General features: G+C 31.8%; 1 protein-coding gene across 1 annotated transcript in view; it reads left to right on the top strand.

The window, feature by feature from the left end:
• The window catches only part of LOC129981506 (proteoglycan 4-like), a 51,414-nt gene that overhangs the window by 28,281 nt on the left and 6,823 nt on the right, over positions 1-16,310 (top strand). The window contains exon 4 of the mRNA XM_056092366.1: positions 15,401-16,282. Within this exon, the coding sequence (XP_055948341.1) occupies positions 15,401-16,282 (882 nt within the window). The remainder of the gene's footprint in view (positions 1-15,400; positions 16,283-16,310) is intronic.

Below are 16,310 nucleotides of genomic sequence, written 5' to 3'. Positions count from 1 at the left end.
TTGTGCAGTTTAGTAGTCCGTAGATAATGCCCAATGCATCTCATAGGTTGACTTCATTGTATCCTCCAAAATTGATATTCAGATTGAATTTATGCATGAAGCTTGGTGTTATTAGCAAACTCAATGTGATTCCTTACTATTATTTGCAATTCAATTCAGTTACTGATCTACCCAAAAATTATCTTCTCTTACTCATACTCAGATCAATTTCAGAATATCGTAATATGTGAAATGTTTGCAAGTGAATCTTCGGATTTTCTTCTAATTTTCTGAAATAATTTGGAAGGAGCTCTTTTTTTTAGAAATAGCATCTTTTGGTGTGATCCAGTTTGTTGTACATGGCTAAATTTCCTTTTTTCCAAGAGAAACTAGTTTTCATTCCAAAAATTATCGTGAGGATAGAGGCCCATGATAAAGATATTTTTGGAATAAACATTATTTTAAGTGACTTTTTGAAACAAAATCATTTGAAAATAATGGGAAAACGATGATTATAAATCAAGTAAGGACCGAATAATTACTCCAAAAGAATTAAAATATCCTTGTGGAAAAAATATTTTTGTAGAATTAAATAATCCTTGTATTCTTGCAACTAAGACTGCTTCGATGAAAACTACTTAATGGATGAGTACAAAAAGACAATTTTTGGATAGATCAATAACTGAACTGAAGATATGGAATTTCGAACCATCACTACTGGTATGAAATGATGTGGAAACATGTTTGAACACATTTAAAAAAGCAGCTGAAAATGGGACTTTATTTGTATGAAAAATTATTTTCAATAACCGGATCCCTCATTATCTAATAAAGGTCTAATAATTGATATCTAATAAGATATTCATTCCAAAATGATGGCTTTTTAACCAGCATTTTAACTGTGACGAACGTTTTACGAGTTTGGTATCAACTGGCGAAGGATTAAAGATTACGCAAATCCTGGGATTAGAATGAGTTTAATGGCAGGGTTATTAAACATCCTGAAAAGCATTTAAGATTTTTAAATAAACATCTGAAGGTTTTTAAATTATTTTAATCATTAGAAAAGCACTATCCGAAACGAATAAAAAAAATGTTTATCGAAAGATTGGATTGCCAGACATTTAATTTAGTCTAAAAAAATCTTTTAAATCTATAATATTAGTAAAAAAAATGCTATGGTTAAAAGAAGTTCTAAAAAAGCATCATTTAGAATGTTATTTTTGGCAACTTTATTAAATTTTTTGATTCGAACCACACTCTTTTCAGTCTTAAATGTTTAGTCCATTAATTTTTCAAATATCTTCTCTCTTAAATTTTTAAAAATTGTTCCGTGTTCATTGGTTTCTGCTTGACAAATTTAATCGATTCATTCCATGAGTTGTTTAGCAATTGTATTTATATTTTTAATTTTTCCATAAAAGTAATTTATTTAATTGAGTTTTTCATATTTTGGTTTACTTTTATTTTATCTGTTACTATAAAAGTATTTAAAATTATCCCTTAGCTCATCATTTATGGAATTTTCCTGGAGGTAAAATTCGAACTTACCAGGCTTGAAAATAAAAATATTGTACAAAAATTTACATTTTTCATTTAGATTAAAAACGTAATCAGATACCGAGACTTATTTCTTTTAATTCGATTTTTGCATTTATGTGGTCATATCTTTTATCCTGAAAAAGCTAAGTTCTTTTTCCTTGAGATCGAATATTTATCTTAAATTATTTCCTGATTGCCTAAGCAGAATTCCAGGTCGCAATAGAGTTTTTTTAATAAACATCGCCCTTACAAACAACACAATCAGTTTCTCTCTTTACGATTATAGAATTTGCCTTCTCTAGAACTGTATATTTCGAAATGTGCTTTTAAGTAGCCTTTTTCATTAAAAAACGAAGCCTTATTGCATGCATGTCTTTTAAGAAGCCATTCTCTATTGTGTAGCCAAGTAACTAGCACTGATTCTCAAACGGATATTCCATTCAACTCATTTGAAGAGAGTGCTTAAAAAATAGCGTGCTTAACGGTTGTTTTGATAAAGAAAGTTGCTCTACATCGCCGTAATAAAGTGAAGGAGAAAAGAAAATTGTACAAACTGTTACGAGATAATGCTTTGTTCCTGTTAAAGCTGGTGGACTGAATCTGAAACTTAGGATGGAAACTAACAGAGTAGCGTTGATGGAAAATAGTATTCTTTGAGACTTGCAGAGCATGGGTTGCATTCTCTATTTAGGTAAAAAATCAACCAAGCAATCTGAAAAATTAAATGCTTTCTTTTGAAAAAAAATGAGTTATTTTCATTTTAATTACTGTTGCCAAATTGAAATTCATTTCAAAGTTTTATCAAAGATCTGTATTTTTTTAACTTGTTCACATTTATAAAAATGTAATTAAATAAAAGTTCGTTTTCTTCATTTCCTGAAATAATAAGGAAAGACTTCAATAATTGTTTCTTGAAACAATCATATAAAATAATTTATACTTAGAATGCAAATTAGAAAATATAGTAATCCATATTATTGGTGACATTTATGTATATATTGCTTGCAAAAATTCCAATAAAACGTTTTTGATTCAATGCGAAGTATATAATTTGAGATATATTTAATCATCAAAATTTAGCACACATGATTCATATGTTAAAGATTTAATAAAAAGTACTGAAATTGATACAGTGAACAATAGAAAAAAAGAAAATTAAGGTGAAATTTTTCCATTCCTTGAACAATGTCAGGAATTCCCTAAAAGTACAATTTGTTGAGCTAAAATGTCCGAGTTTCATATTATTTTATGCTGCTCATTTTGTGTGTTTTAGTACGGTGAAATAAGGGTACATTACAAAAATTGAAATTAGGCCTTTTGCCAAATCAATCAAATCTTCTGAAAAAGAGATACTCTTCTGAAAATTCATTATTTGCCACTATGAAATGAAGCCAAAACGAAAACGTGATATATTATACGAAGCACTGAAAAAAGAACATTCCCAAATGATATTTTTAGCAACAATGACAAAAGAAATTTTTAGTTTACTTATTTCCCAAAATATTTCGGCTGGGATTGCTTAACTCTTAATATTAACTTGTTGAATGTCAAGATAATTTTACAAGACTTGCCCGTTTGGCCAACTATAAATTTATCATTATGCATCTCTTCATTTCATGAAGCTTCATTCAGATTATGTGTTTCTAGTAATCTTAGCTTCGCCGGTCACCGGTGAGCCCCATGGTGTTATGAACAAACTCATTGCCGGTCAGCCACCTTTAACCCCATGCATTCAACGTGTTAATTGAAACATTTAATTTAGATTCCTTAAACATTTACTTAGTAAAATTGTATTGAAAACTGTTTGTGCATAGTTCATTAGTATAGAAACTTTGTATTTAAATACTGTTTTAAAATCAAATTCTGTCTCGGAAATGGGAAAAATTCTTAAGCTGTGGCTCAGTTTCATGTAAACCTGAGATAAGATAATTTTTTCTGAGCCCAGTCTGGAGAGGAAGTATTTCCAATCGAATAATCCGATTAGAGCTCTTAACACAAACACTCATTAGAACTTTCCTTTTCATATTTCCCTCTTGGGTTGTCACCTGAATTGATGGAAATGCTAAATGGAACAATTCTTCCAGTAGTCCTTGTATTGTTTTGACGACAATTAGCTCACTAATCAGAGTCTTAGAATGTGCATGGCTTGGCTTGAGAAAATGAACGCGTATTGCTTTATGGATACATTTTCTTTTTTTATACATCTGTCTCTGTTAAGACAGTAATAATGAGAAATAAATACGACAAATGTTAATTATAATTTGTAATATGTGACAATGTTTACCCCTCCCCTTTTCCGCATTCTTGGATAATGGTGTTTTTTCTGATTTATATTATAGTAATTGGCGCAACATAGTCAAAACCATGGCTCTTGCGCCAGAACAATTCAAACAAACACACGATTATAGTAAAGAAAATCCAGCATGCATTTTGGACCATTTGTGTTTAAAATTCAATACAGGTCCACAAATTCATTTGCAACACATCAAATGTTATCCCAAAAAAACTTATGCTTTTGATTTGATGCGTACACATAAGCACGAATACATAGACCAAAGGATGGCAGCCATGGACGGATTCAGTCCAAAATTTCATAAACAGTTACAATTTTGATACTGAATTTTGTATATCAGTATCATAATCGAATTTCAATATAAAATCAGGAGCCAAATTTAGTTACCCAAAGCGGCGAGTCCCTTTATTTTAAGATTGTGAACAATCCAACGGTATTTTTTCGTGCGGCCATACAGATTCGTGCATTGAATGGACTTCCATTCTCATAAGAACATTTTATCCAGATTTGCCGCGGGAGTAAGTGATAGGCGTTAACGTGCATTTTCCTTTCATCGCCTCTCGAGCAAAGCGTCTTTGCAACAGAGTAATCTGAGATAAGTAGAGCGTGCTTCTTCCGCTTGAGACGCACTTAATGAGGTCCTTATTCCCTTTGGCAAATTTAGGAAACGCATACATTTCATTTCTTAAAATAACGGCTCTCAACTTCCCTTCTTGGGTCAGACAATGCTCATGATCATATTTATATCTCTCCAATGCTCACCTTATTACATACCTTCAGAAAAAAGTATTTAGGCTATAAAAAGTGCATTTTCTCCTTTAACTCCAGAATGAATGACAGCTCATATAGCATTTTTATCATAAATAACACATAGTTTCAACCATTCCGACACTATCTCGGTCTTTTAATATATTGCTTTTTCAGTCATTGGTGACTTGGCAGCATACTTTTCTTTTAGGATATGTAAGAAGCCGAGCTGCCCTAGTGGTGAGGTCTGGGTCTGGGGGGCCCGAGGAGTCCAGGTTCGAAATCATTCCACTAAAGATTCACCATGTATACGATCCGGGTGCACATTAAATCCGATTAGTCAAAACCATTCTATCAATTAAGCCAAATATTTTCCCGTTAACTTGGACTGAAATTTGATGAGGGGTACCAGCTTAGATGTCGTCCTCCAATGCACATTTCGAGGTCCATCGCTGAAGAATCCTAGTGATGCTTCCAAACGAGGTGTTAATATAACTAAGAAAATTCAGGGCATATTACCGGTGATATACATTAAAATTCTATTCATAAATTGGAAATCATGAAAGAATGTTCCTGAATTTTTATCCAAAAAATTTAACAAGTACTTTTATAATGTACTGGGACACAAAAAGTATAGGCTAAAGAGAAAGCAATCCTAAAAGAATAATAGAGTAATTCTATACACACAAGAAAAACGCCTGAAGTATTATTGAATATAATATTATCGCAAATTTATATTTACTGTCCAAAGTTTTAAATTGTAAATTCTCTAAAGAGTGAACTCTAATTTAGTGACAAAAAAATACGCTTTCATTTCCATTTTACTACTATGGTTCTATCTTTAATTCTTCTCAAATTAATGCTTTTTAAAATAGCTCGGAATATCTGAAACACTGTAGTTCTAAATATTTTCAAAAATAAAATTTTAAGACAAATGTATTAATAAAAGCTTTGCAGAAGAAGATTTTGATATTTAGGATCTAGCAAATGTAACGACAATAAAATTACCCATCAAAACGTTCCCCAAAGGAGGAAAAGAGTAGTGCAAGTACAGCTTACAGGCCTTCTTTTTTATTAGATGTCTATCTAAATTTAACCGTAATGAAAAAAACTATATATATAACATATTTATAATGGAATGACATCGAATTTGGAAGCACATTTTTTGCATTGTTACATAAACACACAAATAAGCTAAGTTGCATTTTGCCTTTCAGCAAATCATTTACTTGCGCATTCGGTTTTTTATCGACTAACCCGAATCTTAAGTTTTCAAGTAATAAAAACATGCGATAACAAAGGGATCGAGAACAAAGACGAGCTATCGGAGACCCGGTTACAGCTAAACGGAATAGTTTTCACTGAAAAAAAAACCGGGAAACTAATCAGTTTCGAGAAACACGTTTGCTTTCACGCCTTTGCCCAGCAACGCAGACAGAAATCCCGATTGTTTACACTCGGTGATTGCAGTTTCCTCGAGTCGTGACTCATCAATCATGAGATTGTAATGAGATGCTAAACAAAAGACTTTTGCATAAATTATTCAATGGTTGAGGCTGAGAAAAACCGTTGAGCGTTACGAGAGTCGATAACCTCTCGACCAGCTTTCATTTGCTATCAATATCCATAACAAAGGTTATAAGGTTAAATATTGTAATGTGCTTGTTTCATGGATTTTACCGCCTTGCTAACAACCAGATAAATGTCATTTCTGTGCAACTTTCTTCAATTGCATGGCAAACCAAGAGTGTTAGTATTGCTCAAAGTTGCCACCGATGAATTACCTGCAATTTACATTATATTTCTTAATTTATTCAAAAATTACAATTGTTCGATTTTTTTAAGCAAGACATCCGTTACAAGCATAATTAAAATTGTATAGCTGCTTTTATTTGTTAAATTAATACTCCGTTCAGAAGCTACAGGAGGATTAATCTTGTCGTCCTCATTATTTTGTTAGATGATAATAACAACACCCTAGTCACCTTCTTTTTCCAAACTAGCACACAATATTCACGTAAAGGTTTTCAGTTATCGGTATGATAGAATAACTCGTTACTTTTATGATTTAATAAATAAAATTAGTAATTAGTAATATGTTAAATTAAATTAAAATGGTTTTTAAATAGTCCATTAAACATTGATAGGTCTGAGTTTTGGTCAGTCCAGATTTTGATCTCTTTAGAAATATTTCCGGAAAATCTTTATTTCAATTTACTACCAAAGAGCTTCCGCTGATAGGAAGTCGTAAGAAATTCTCTGTTCATACGTATAATGAACAAGAAAGAAAAATCATAAATGCAAATTTAATTTAAAATATTATAATTAGAGGGAAATAAGAGAATTAGTTAATAATTAGTGCAGATTTCAGAATAGTAAAATATATGTAGCAAGAATTTCTAAAAATTAGAAATTTCCGCTTATTATATTTTTTAATTAATGTGTGACTTCTGTGTTTTAGTATCTAGAAATTTGACAAGTTTTTTTTAACCATATTTCAAGTTTAAAATATAAAAGTCACACGATCTTTATTTTTCAAGACAAAAACTTGCAAAGTTTGCTAAAAATATCTTTATCAAAGCTTATTACAGAAAGTATTTATCTAAGTTCATTAAAAAAAATTGTTTTTAATTAATTAGGGTCGTTAAAATAATTTTAACTCAAATAATTCCTTCTTAACTCTAAAACATAAATCGAGGCATTTATATTTTTAAAGCAGTCAGTCATAAAAAAAGCTTTAATTTAAAAGCAATTGTGTTTCTGTCACCAAGTGATCTAAATACTGCTAATAGCTTTAAAGAAAGTTAATTAGAGTGCATAAATAGTGCGTTAATTATTGAATGTTTGTCTTTTCCTTCTTCGTAGACTACAATGCATCCCTGTTTCACTGAAATCCTATTATCTACTTCCAGTTTAGTTTGCTTCTGACCTGGTTAAGAGGACTTTAAAAAGTTTTACAAAAAATCTCTAAAAATGCATGGCGTTTATCCGTAAATAGAAAATACTTTCAAGTAATTTATCCAATTTTGAAAAAAGAAGTTTTTTTAAATTGGAAAAATAATTTGTAGCACAAAACGAGTTCACTGACAATACTGAATTATCATTCTTCAGAACACTAAACTCAGTTTGATGCAAAATAAAGAAGGTGAAAATGCCTTTAACTTTCACCTTCTTATTTTTACTAAACTATGATTTTTTTTAAAAGATCATGAGATGATTTCAGATTTTGATTTGCTGACGCATAATCTGAACGATCACACATCAACATGGTAAAATAGGCACCTATGTGAGTATGCACATCATCGTCTGGTGTTTCAGTCTTAAACATACTAGCTCTCTCTGAAGCCTTTGATTCACGATTTTGATCCACATCTAACATATAGTTAGCTGGCCTCGTCTTAAGAGGTAATAGACATTACGTCCTAAGACTATATCAATCGTTCATCTAACTATTTAGGTGTGAATCATAGGTATGAGTTATGATAATGAACATGTTAAATGTGGGAATTGATACTTTCTTTAAACCAAGTAATCTTTTGTAAATCTAAGCACAGCATTTTCAGTATTAATTTGTGAAGATCCTACAAGATTTTGATCGAGTATTTCAGCTGAAACTAACAGTTTAAAATTAGAAAAAGTTAGAAAGAAGTTAGGAAATTCAAGAAATAGAAATGAGGCAAATATGATTCAGACTCCTAAACTCACTTTCATTAAAAAATTTACCATCTATAGATTTATGAATCTGTAAGAGAAAATATTCAATTTTCCCTGAAGCATTTTCCACATTATACATGGTAATTATAATTGTATCCCAATTTTTCAGAGCTGTTAAAAGAAAAGAAAACGTATGCCTTCTTGTTCATCAGAAATTACAAAAAAAAAAAAAAAAAAGTTGCAAATTTAAATTTAACACAGTTATAAGAGTTCATTATAAGCACACCAAAAATGCGAGTGATATCAAGCATATTTAAATGTAATGTTTTGAAAGCCTACAGATATGTATGTTTCAAATTTATCACATCTGTTCGTAGAAGGGGAACAAACACCTGCAATTCGTTATAGCCCCAGAAAAAGAAATCAAGTAACGGCATGATCATATATGTGCATCCTTTCAAAGCTTCAAACTAAGCATGAAAAAAAATGTGGGATGAGTTATCGTGCTGCTTTAGTATCCTTCTGGAGTAACTGGAGGGGGGGGGGGCTTACACTGTACAGTTACAACTGTATTGAAATTAAACTTTCAGCTGTTATTTTTGATTTCCGAACAACAAGGCTGTTCTTTCTTCTGTTGTCTTTTAACAGACATGCAAAGTGGAAATATCCATTCATAATCACCCTGTACAATTAAGTAGAATGAATCATATTTCGATTGATAGGGTCTTCATTATAAGTTCTGCTGCTCCTTAATAAATTCCCATAAAAACTCACATTTTATATTTCTACAGTTGGTTTAACCAAACTACTATTAATATCTCAATTCTTAAATTATTAGTAGTACCAATTTAAGCATATAATTTTTTTATCAACTTTGTTTCTTTAAAGTAATATAATTGATAAGTTGATACTAGATCTTCTTAATTAAAAAGAAAGTTGAAAATTTTCTTAATAGTAAGTTAATAGTTACTTCTTCATTCAAGTCCTGTATGATAATTTTGTTTAAATTAAAACTGAATAGCAGTGTTTCGTGACACATTTTCTCTAGCTGATTTTATATTTTAATATATTGTTCAGTTTTTTTTTTCAACCATTTATACCCTCTCTGCATAGGGACTTTTTTTTGTATTTTCTTTATTCTTTACCTTTATAAGAGTATAGCAAACATGAAATACTTTCCAATGCAAATATTTATGAAAGGCTATTAAAACCAATTTAATTACCAAAGTTTATAGACCGAGAACCGAATACATATCTTCAAACTTCTAATAGCAAAGTTATAGCTACCTTGTAAATAGTTACAGAAATATGAAATGGAATGTGCAAATGTGAATGTCCGTCAGCAAACAACATACCCCGTTTTCGTTATTGTCTGCCATTCAATTGATAACAAGACTCATTTCAGAGGTATGTTCACATTATGCAATCAGTTTTCAACAGATCCTGGTCGTACACTGAAAAACAGTCTTGTTTCTTACGCAGTCAATCGTCTCGATCTGCTTTCGGAATCCATCTAACAGCAGTCGATAACGAACGGGGCTGATGACACGAGAAGTTTCCCTGACACCTACCACCGACTTCCAACAAGAAAGTTGGTTTTTATCGGCAAGTGATTAATAAGCAGCTCGCATCGTGCTGCTTTACCACCAAGTTCAGGGTCAGAGCGCTGGAATGGATGACCGACCTACTTGCATTGACTATAGCTGCATAGCAGGGATTTCGGATGCGATCTGAATTTGCAGGAATCTGACCTTGTTCTCATTTTTTTTCGCTCTCTCTCTCTCTCTCTCTGTTGTTTGTTCGGAATGGATTTTTGAGCGCCTTTTTTGAAGTGCCGAAAAGGAAAACTGTTCTAATGAGTATCTTAGCTTTGGGGCGTTGGCAAAAATGAGGTCCCATGGCCTCGATAGTTTCCTTGTGCCTATTGTCGCTCTCATGCGGCCTTTTCCGAGATTCCTCTCGAATAGTTTCTTTTGACTTGATGATAGTGATTTCACTGAGGAATGATGAATAGAAAACAATGATATTAACAATAAGAGAGCCTTCGCAGGAAGTGTTAAATGTCTTTCTCCATAACTGCTCGTTAATTTGATCGTTTGTTTTATATAATGCAGAGGTGTTTCTATAGAGGGTTATGTCTTTGAAAAGATCATTAGGATAAAGAATAGAATAATGAAAAGAGAAAAAATATTCCTTTTCTAATTTTAATGATATTTCAAGTGTATTAAACCAGTCCAATCTTTTAATTTTAAGGATATCTTTATATAAATAACAGTTTTAAAATTATAATTCCAGAGTGATGAATCACTATAACGATAGTCTCTAATGTATTTTTAATTATTGGTGTATTTTAAACTCTAAATAATTAATTAGCATTAAATAGTAATCCATCTTTAAATTGCATAAAACTTTAAGATTACAATTTAAAGAAATGCAAATTTCCAGCTGAGAAAATTATCTAATGAATTCAAATGAAATCTTTGAGCACAATTCTGAATCTTCAATTAACATTTCTTCCCAATCTTTGCTAAATTTTTAAACGTTTATCAGAATTCTATTTTCGAGAAACAATTTTGATATGAAATACGTATTGTTTTAAAATAAGAATCATGGAAATGAAAGAGAAGTTTATTTTTTATATTCTACTGTTTATTTCGTAAGAATTAATACGAAAATCTTGAAAGAAGTTCTAAGATTATTGTTTAATTTTATTTATCATCATTCTGCCATTATTTAAAGCAAATTGATTCGGTAAAAAAATTGAAAGACGCCATAGACTTCATTGGAAGACTTCAGACTTACTTTCTTTGACAAAAAGCAATGAAAAATCATTCAACAAATTTATTCAACTCATAATGGTATACTTACTTATAATCTGCCCAACAGAAGACAATGAAAGTTTTTTTAACTTAAATGGCAGCCTGCATACACATGAATAGCATAAAATATGAAACATAATTAGTGATCACGATAGGCAATAAAGGTTTTTGAATGTAAAATTTCCATTTTAATTATTGCTTTCAATATTATGTAATAATACACTAGCAATGTTTTAAAAACCTTTAAAATGAATTCTAATAAAATCGCGCTCGTACCATCAAATTTGTAATAACCTAAGTTCTCTATTGAGTTTTCGATTGCATGACTTTTCTTTTATATGTCGTCTTGAGTCAGTCCATAAGAATGGATCTTTACTGTATTTTGTGATACGAATTTCAGTATAGATAATATAATTACTCTAATTGCAATGATGGATTGTTAACTGAATGGTCATTCTTTAAAATAAAAAAAAAGATGTGGCTTTTGTTATTTATCAGAAATTTTTGGCATTGGATGGATATTTGTTTTACTTACCCTTCAGACATTATGTTACAGCATAACTTAAGCTAAAGTGCAGTGCCGTTAGATAATTATTTGGTATATTAATGTGATTCCGTTCTTTTTATTTAGAAAAATCACTTCTTTGTTATAGAAAGAAGATAGATTTATTCAAACTATTTCTCTTCAAAAATAATAATATTTGTTCATCTTTTGGACAACATATAAATTTCTCGAAGTCTTTTTTTTCCCTTGCAATCCAGTTTTCAAGCCTATACCTACGTGAGAATACCCTTCTCCAGGAAAGGTATTCTGCATGGTGCGAAGCAAACAGCAATCTGGTAAAGCAACATCTGGTATTGCAAAGTAATTCTAGAGTTTCTTTCACTTGTAACATGTGGGAGGCCCTTGTCGAGTTTGTAATGAAATCATTATTTTCATGTTTTTCGCCCTATTCTAGACATTACTCCTCCAATCATTCTTTCAAATGAATCAGCTGTTGCTTGTATCATTCATCATTGATCGTTCCTTCGAGTAATACTTTCAAACCTGCTACTTGAATTTTTATTTGTCTCGCTTTTATGTTCATTGAAATTATCATTTTTAGAGCACCAAAACCACACTTTGCAAGTTCTATTTGATAGAGCATATCGTCCTAAATATCCAAAAGCAACCGATGAGTTTCTGATGCAGTTGCCTTTGTAATGAAAGGAAGTAATATAACTTTCAGCATATCCTATTTTTTGGCACAGATTTAGACGTGTTTTTTTAGCAAGATGCAGTGTTCATTCTGCAATTAAAGAATGTATATTGTAAAAGCAATATTTACTATAAAAGGTGGACATGTTTACATTTAGAAATGGGAGGAATTCAGATAATTCGCGGAATTGTGAGGCGTAATGAATTCCCGTCTATATACCTACCACTCTTTAATGAAGTATAATCGTTGAAAAGTGCTAGTCACGGAATCCTAAACAGAACAGTGTGGTGCGTGAGTGCCCAACCTTTCAAATACAACTTTCCATTTTATTTGCAGGCAAGCAGTGCTGTTAACTCCTTCTATTAAGAATGGATATTACAGACCAAAATTATTTATACACCTAATATATATTATATAACGTCACGATTACATTTACTGAAATGCATTAATTATATCGAAATTACAATCATCTCAGCAGTTACATGAATCGACGCATACATTCATTCAACTCCATGCGTAAGTCTTGATTCTATTATTCTTGCTTTCTCGTAAGTAAATTATGCAAAATACAAATACAATAATAGCTAAAAAATTCAACCTCGATTTTTTTGATGAATTACATAATTTTACGCTTCATTAAGTTCGAAAAAAAAATTTGGATTGTAAATATCTGTTTCTTTATCTCTGTGAATATGATAATTCAAAAACCCCGAAGAAAGGAAAAGGTTTGGTTCTTGGTTTTATATCAAAATTACTTTTTTTTTCCTAAAATACTTGACAAAATCTCATCACGGCAAGTCTATTTGCCAGAAGCTGAACTTAAACTGTATCATATTATGTAAGTGAATGAAGATGTCGAGGGGAGAACAATCCCTCTAATTTGAACTATGCAGTTTTACACGAATGGCTAACAATTTCAATTTTTCTGCACCTACGTGATTGTAAAAATTGGGTGACGCAATAAATCACTCATAAATTTTGATTCAGGTATATTTAAATAAACAAATCAAAATTGACAGGAAATGCCAACAGTCCCTTTCCTTATTCCTCTGAGTCACTGAACTCCTATTACGTTTATTAAAAGCTTATGATAAGAAAGTGCTTCGTTGTTTTTTATTAATTCCAAATCGGAAAATGCATTGTTAAAGAAGGCAAAAGGAAATATTTCTATTTTTGGGTGGCGAGCCCAGCCATCCGTTACTAAAGACTGGATCAGATGCGAATTGAGTTGGTGCCGTGTTTCCTCAGAGTGCTTGTGTTTTAAATCACAGTTGAATGAAAATACTTTTACACTGATTTGACCATTTTGGGATTCTAATTTCTATTGTGAATGCATTTCGCAAGTTTTATTATTTCTACATCTTTCTAAACGCAATTTAAATTCCGAATTGAAAATCAATAAATCAATAAGGATAATTGTTTTGATTTTGTGCTTTATTGCACAAAGTCTGAAATTGTGTGTATGTGTGTGTGTGTGTGTGTGTGCCCTATTTTTTTTCATACCATAAAAATTAATTCATTCAAAGGTTGCTTATATTTTCTTGTACATTATTCAGAAAAACAAAATATAATTTTACTCCATTCTGAAAGAAACCAAAACGAATGGTCGTAAAATTAGTAAAAAAAAAGTTCCCGAAAGCTTTATCGTAAACTCCTTAATAAAGATGTCATCTCTCTCTTCCCGCTGACAAGGGTCGACCTTGGGCAAAGCCGTAAATGCCGCAAGTTTCAGATTTTTATTTTCAGAGTTCCACACATGAGAATTGAATGCTTTGTAATACTGTACATAAAACAATACTTGAATAGTAACTGCATGGCAGTGGCGAACAATATTTACGAAACATTGATCTTTGGCTTGAATCCAGCTTTTTTACTAAATCTAGAGTGTGATCAGCGAATTTTCAGCAATTAATTGTTGCTGAATGTACGGTCAATACATAATCATTAACCATATTTGTGTATGTTAAATATTTATTCCTCTAAGTTGTTCCATTTTAAGTTATTTTACATCAATGAGAAGGCGCAGACCGACAGACTTTTAACCCTTTAACCGTCAAAATTTGATATGGATCTGCACTTTCGCTGTTAAATCTTTGTACGTTTATTTAGACGGGCCTAGAAAACCGTGCACATAATTTTAGACACCTTTTTTTCAATGGATTCAAAATTTGATATATAGCTACAATTTTAGTCGCAGGATCATGCACCAAATTTCCTTTCTTTCACTAATTATGTTTTTGAATTATTGCTCTCTTATGTCATGTTGCGAGAATCAATAAATATATTGCTGAAAAAATTATGACATCTAAATTTTTATTTAGTTCCTTGGTACTGTTAAATACTTTTAATAAAATATTACTTGTATTCCGATATTCCGAAAAATAAGTTTCGTGCTTCTGTAATCAAAACTGGCCGAGTTATGAAGCTAACCTATTGCTTTGAGTCCTTTAACAGGCGCTTCGAGGAAGTGTTTTACTCTGACTGACGAATTTTCTTCGAGGCGCATCCTTGGAATAGCCCAAAATCATCTAAAATCTTAATATTCAATTTTTTTATTATTCTATCTATTTTAGTTGAAGTTAATTGTTTAGAATGTTGAGTGTCAAGACTATTTTATTAAATGTGGTTATTATTAAACCTGGAGGACAGTATAAAAATTTTTCAATTCTCAATTTTTCAAATGTATATTGTAAATAATACATTTATTTGACATAAAATATAATCCTTAACGTTATTTGAAGTACCATCCTAATTGAAATTATATGTCTATCGCTAGCAGTCTATAAATTAACTTTTGGAACATGATTAGAATAAACGCACATATATAACTAATTCAAAGGTATGTGACTATTTTCGTGTTCATCATATAAAATATCGTAAAATTTGCAATTCTATGCCCATTTAAACTTTATGAAATACGTTCGAAGTACATAACATAAATTCTACTTTTATCAAACTCATGCCTACTCGACTTTCAAGCTTTTGCAATGAGTTTATCTGAAGTTAATGATTCATTATTTTGTTGAGCTTTCTTTTAACATTTTCAAGTACTTCAAGCAGTTAACGTACATAAAACAATTAGAAATATAACTCTAAGACAATAAATAATTAATATATCAATTTAAATAAGCATTTTGTATAATTTCCTTTCTTTCTCTCGCTTACAGATAAAAGACGAGTCGTCATTTCGCTCTAACGATGTAAGTTCATCATTCCATTGCCACAAAAGAGCTCCTGGATACTATGCCGACCCCAGATTCAAATGTGAAGTGTTTCACTATTGCCATACGGATGGGACGCGAGTGACTATTCCATGTTCCAATGGCGATCAAAAGCACAGAATATGCTTCCTCAAAGATATCGCGTCCAAAGCTTGTGATGGCACGGAGCTATTTCTGCCGCTGCCTGAAGACTTATTCTTCAAACCATCGAAAGATACCACAGCATCTGCTCTGAACAGCGCAACAGAATTCAAGCTGCCAGAAGTTCTTCCTGAACCAGCCATATCATCCGAAACCAGCCCCTCAACCACCCCTTTAAGTTCTGAAGACGACAGAAAAGATAGAGATGGATCCTTTCTGACTTCTAGAGAAGTTGGCGGTATTTTCGAAGTCTTCAACAGTTTCTTAAAAGAAATCGAAACACGCCAGGACCTGGACGTGATCTCAAATTCATCCTCGAGACCAAGACCGTCAACTTTCAGTCGGAGATCTAGATTGCCATCGAGTCTTGAACACAAGGATGCCCTGGTGGACGTCTCGCCCAGAATTGAGAAAAGGATCGATGAAGAGGGTCCATTCTTAGTGGAAATCTACAAGGACGGCAGAGATTCCAGTGATAATGACTACAGTCCCTATAGAAGGAGATCGAAAAAATTGTTCTTCAGCTCTGACAAAAAGATTCTTCCTGGAAAGCATCCGAGAAAGAAACGAACTGTTCCTGTCCAACAGCCTATCCATCGACCATACGCTATCGTTTATGCCAAAGTTCCAGACACTACTATGCCAGAATCGCTGAGTGCTTTTCGAGAGGTACCTAAAGAACGTCAGGTATAGTCGCATTTTCATGTTCAGGGCA

Source organism: Argiope bruennichi, chromosome 1, assembly GCF_947563725.1.
Source record: "Argiope bruennichi chromosome 1, qqArgBrue1.1, whole genome shotgun sequence".
Classification (NCBI taxonomy): Eukaryota; Metazoa; Arthropoda; class Arachnida; order Araneae; family Araneidae; genus Argiope; species Argiope bruennichi.
This window is presented reverse-complemented; position numbering and strand designations above follow the sequence as displayed.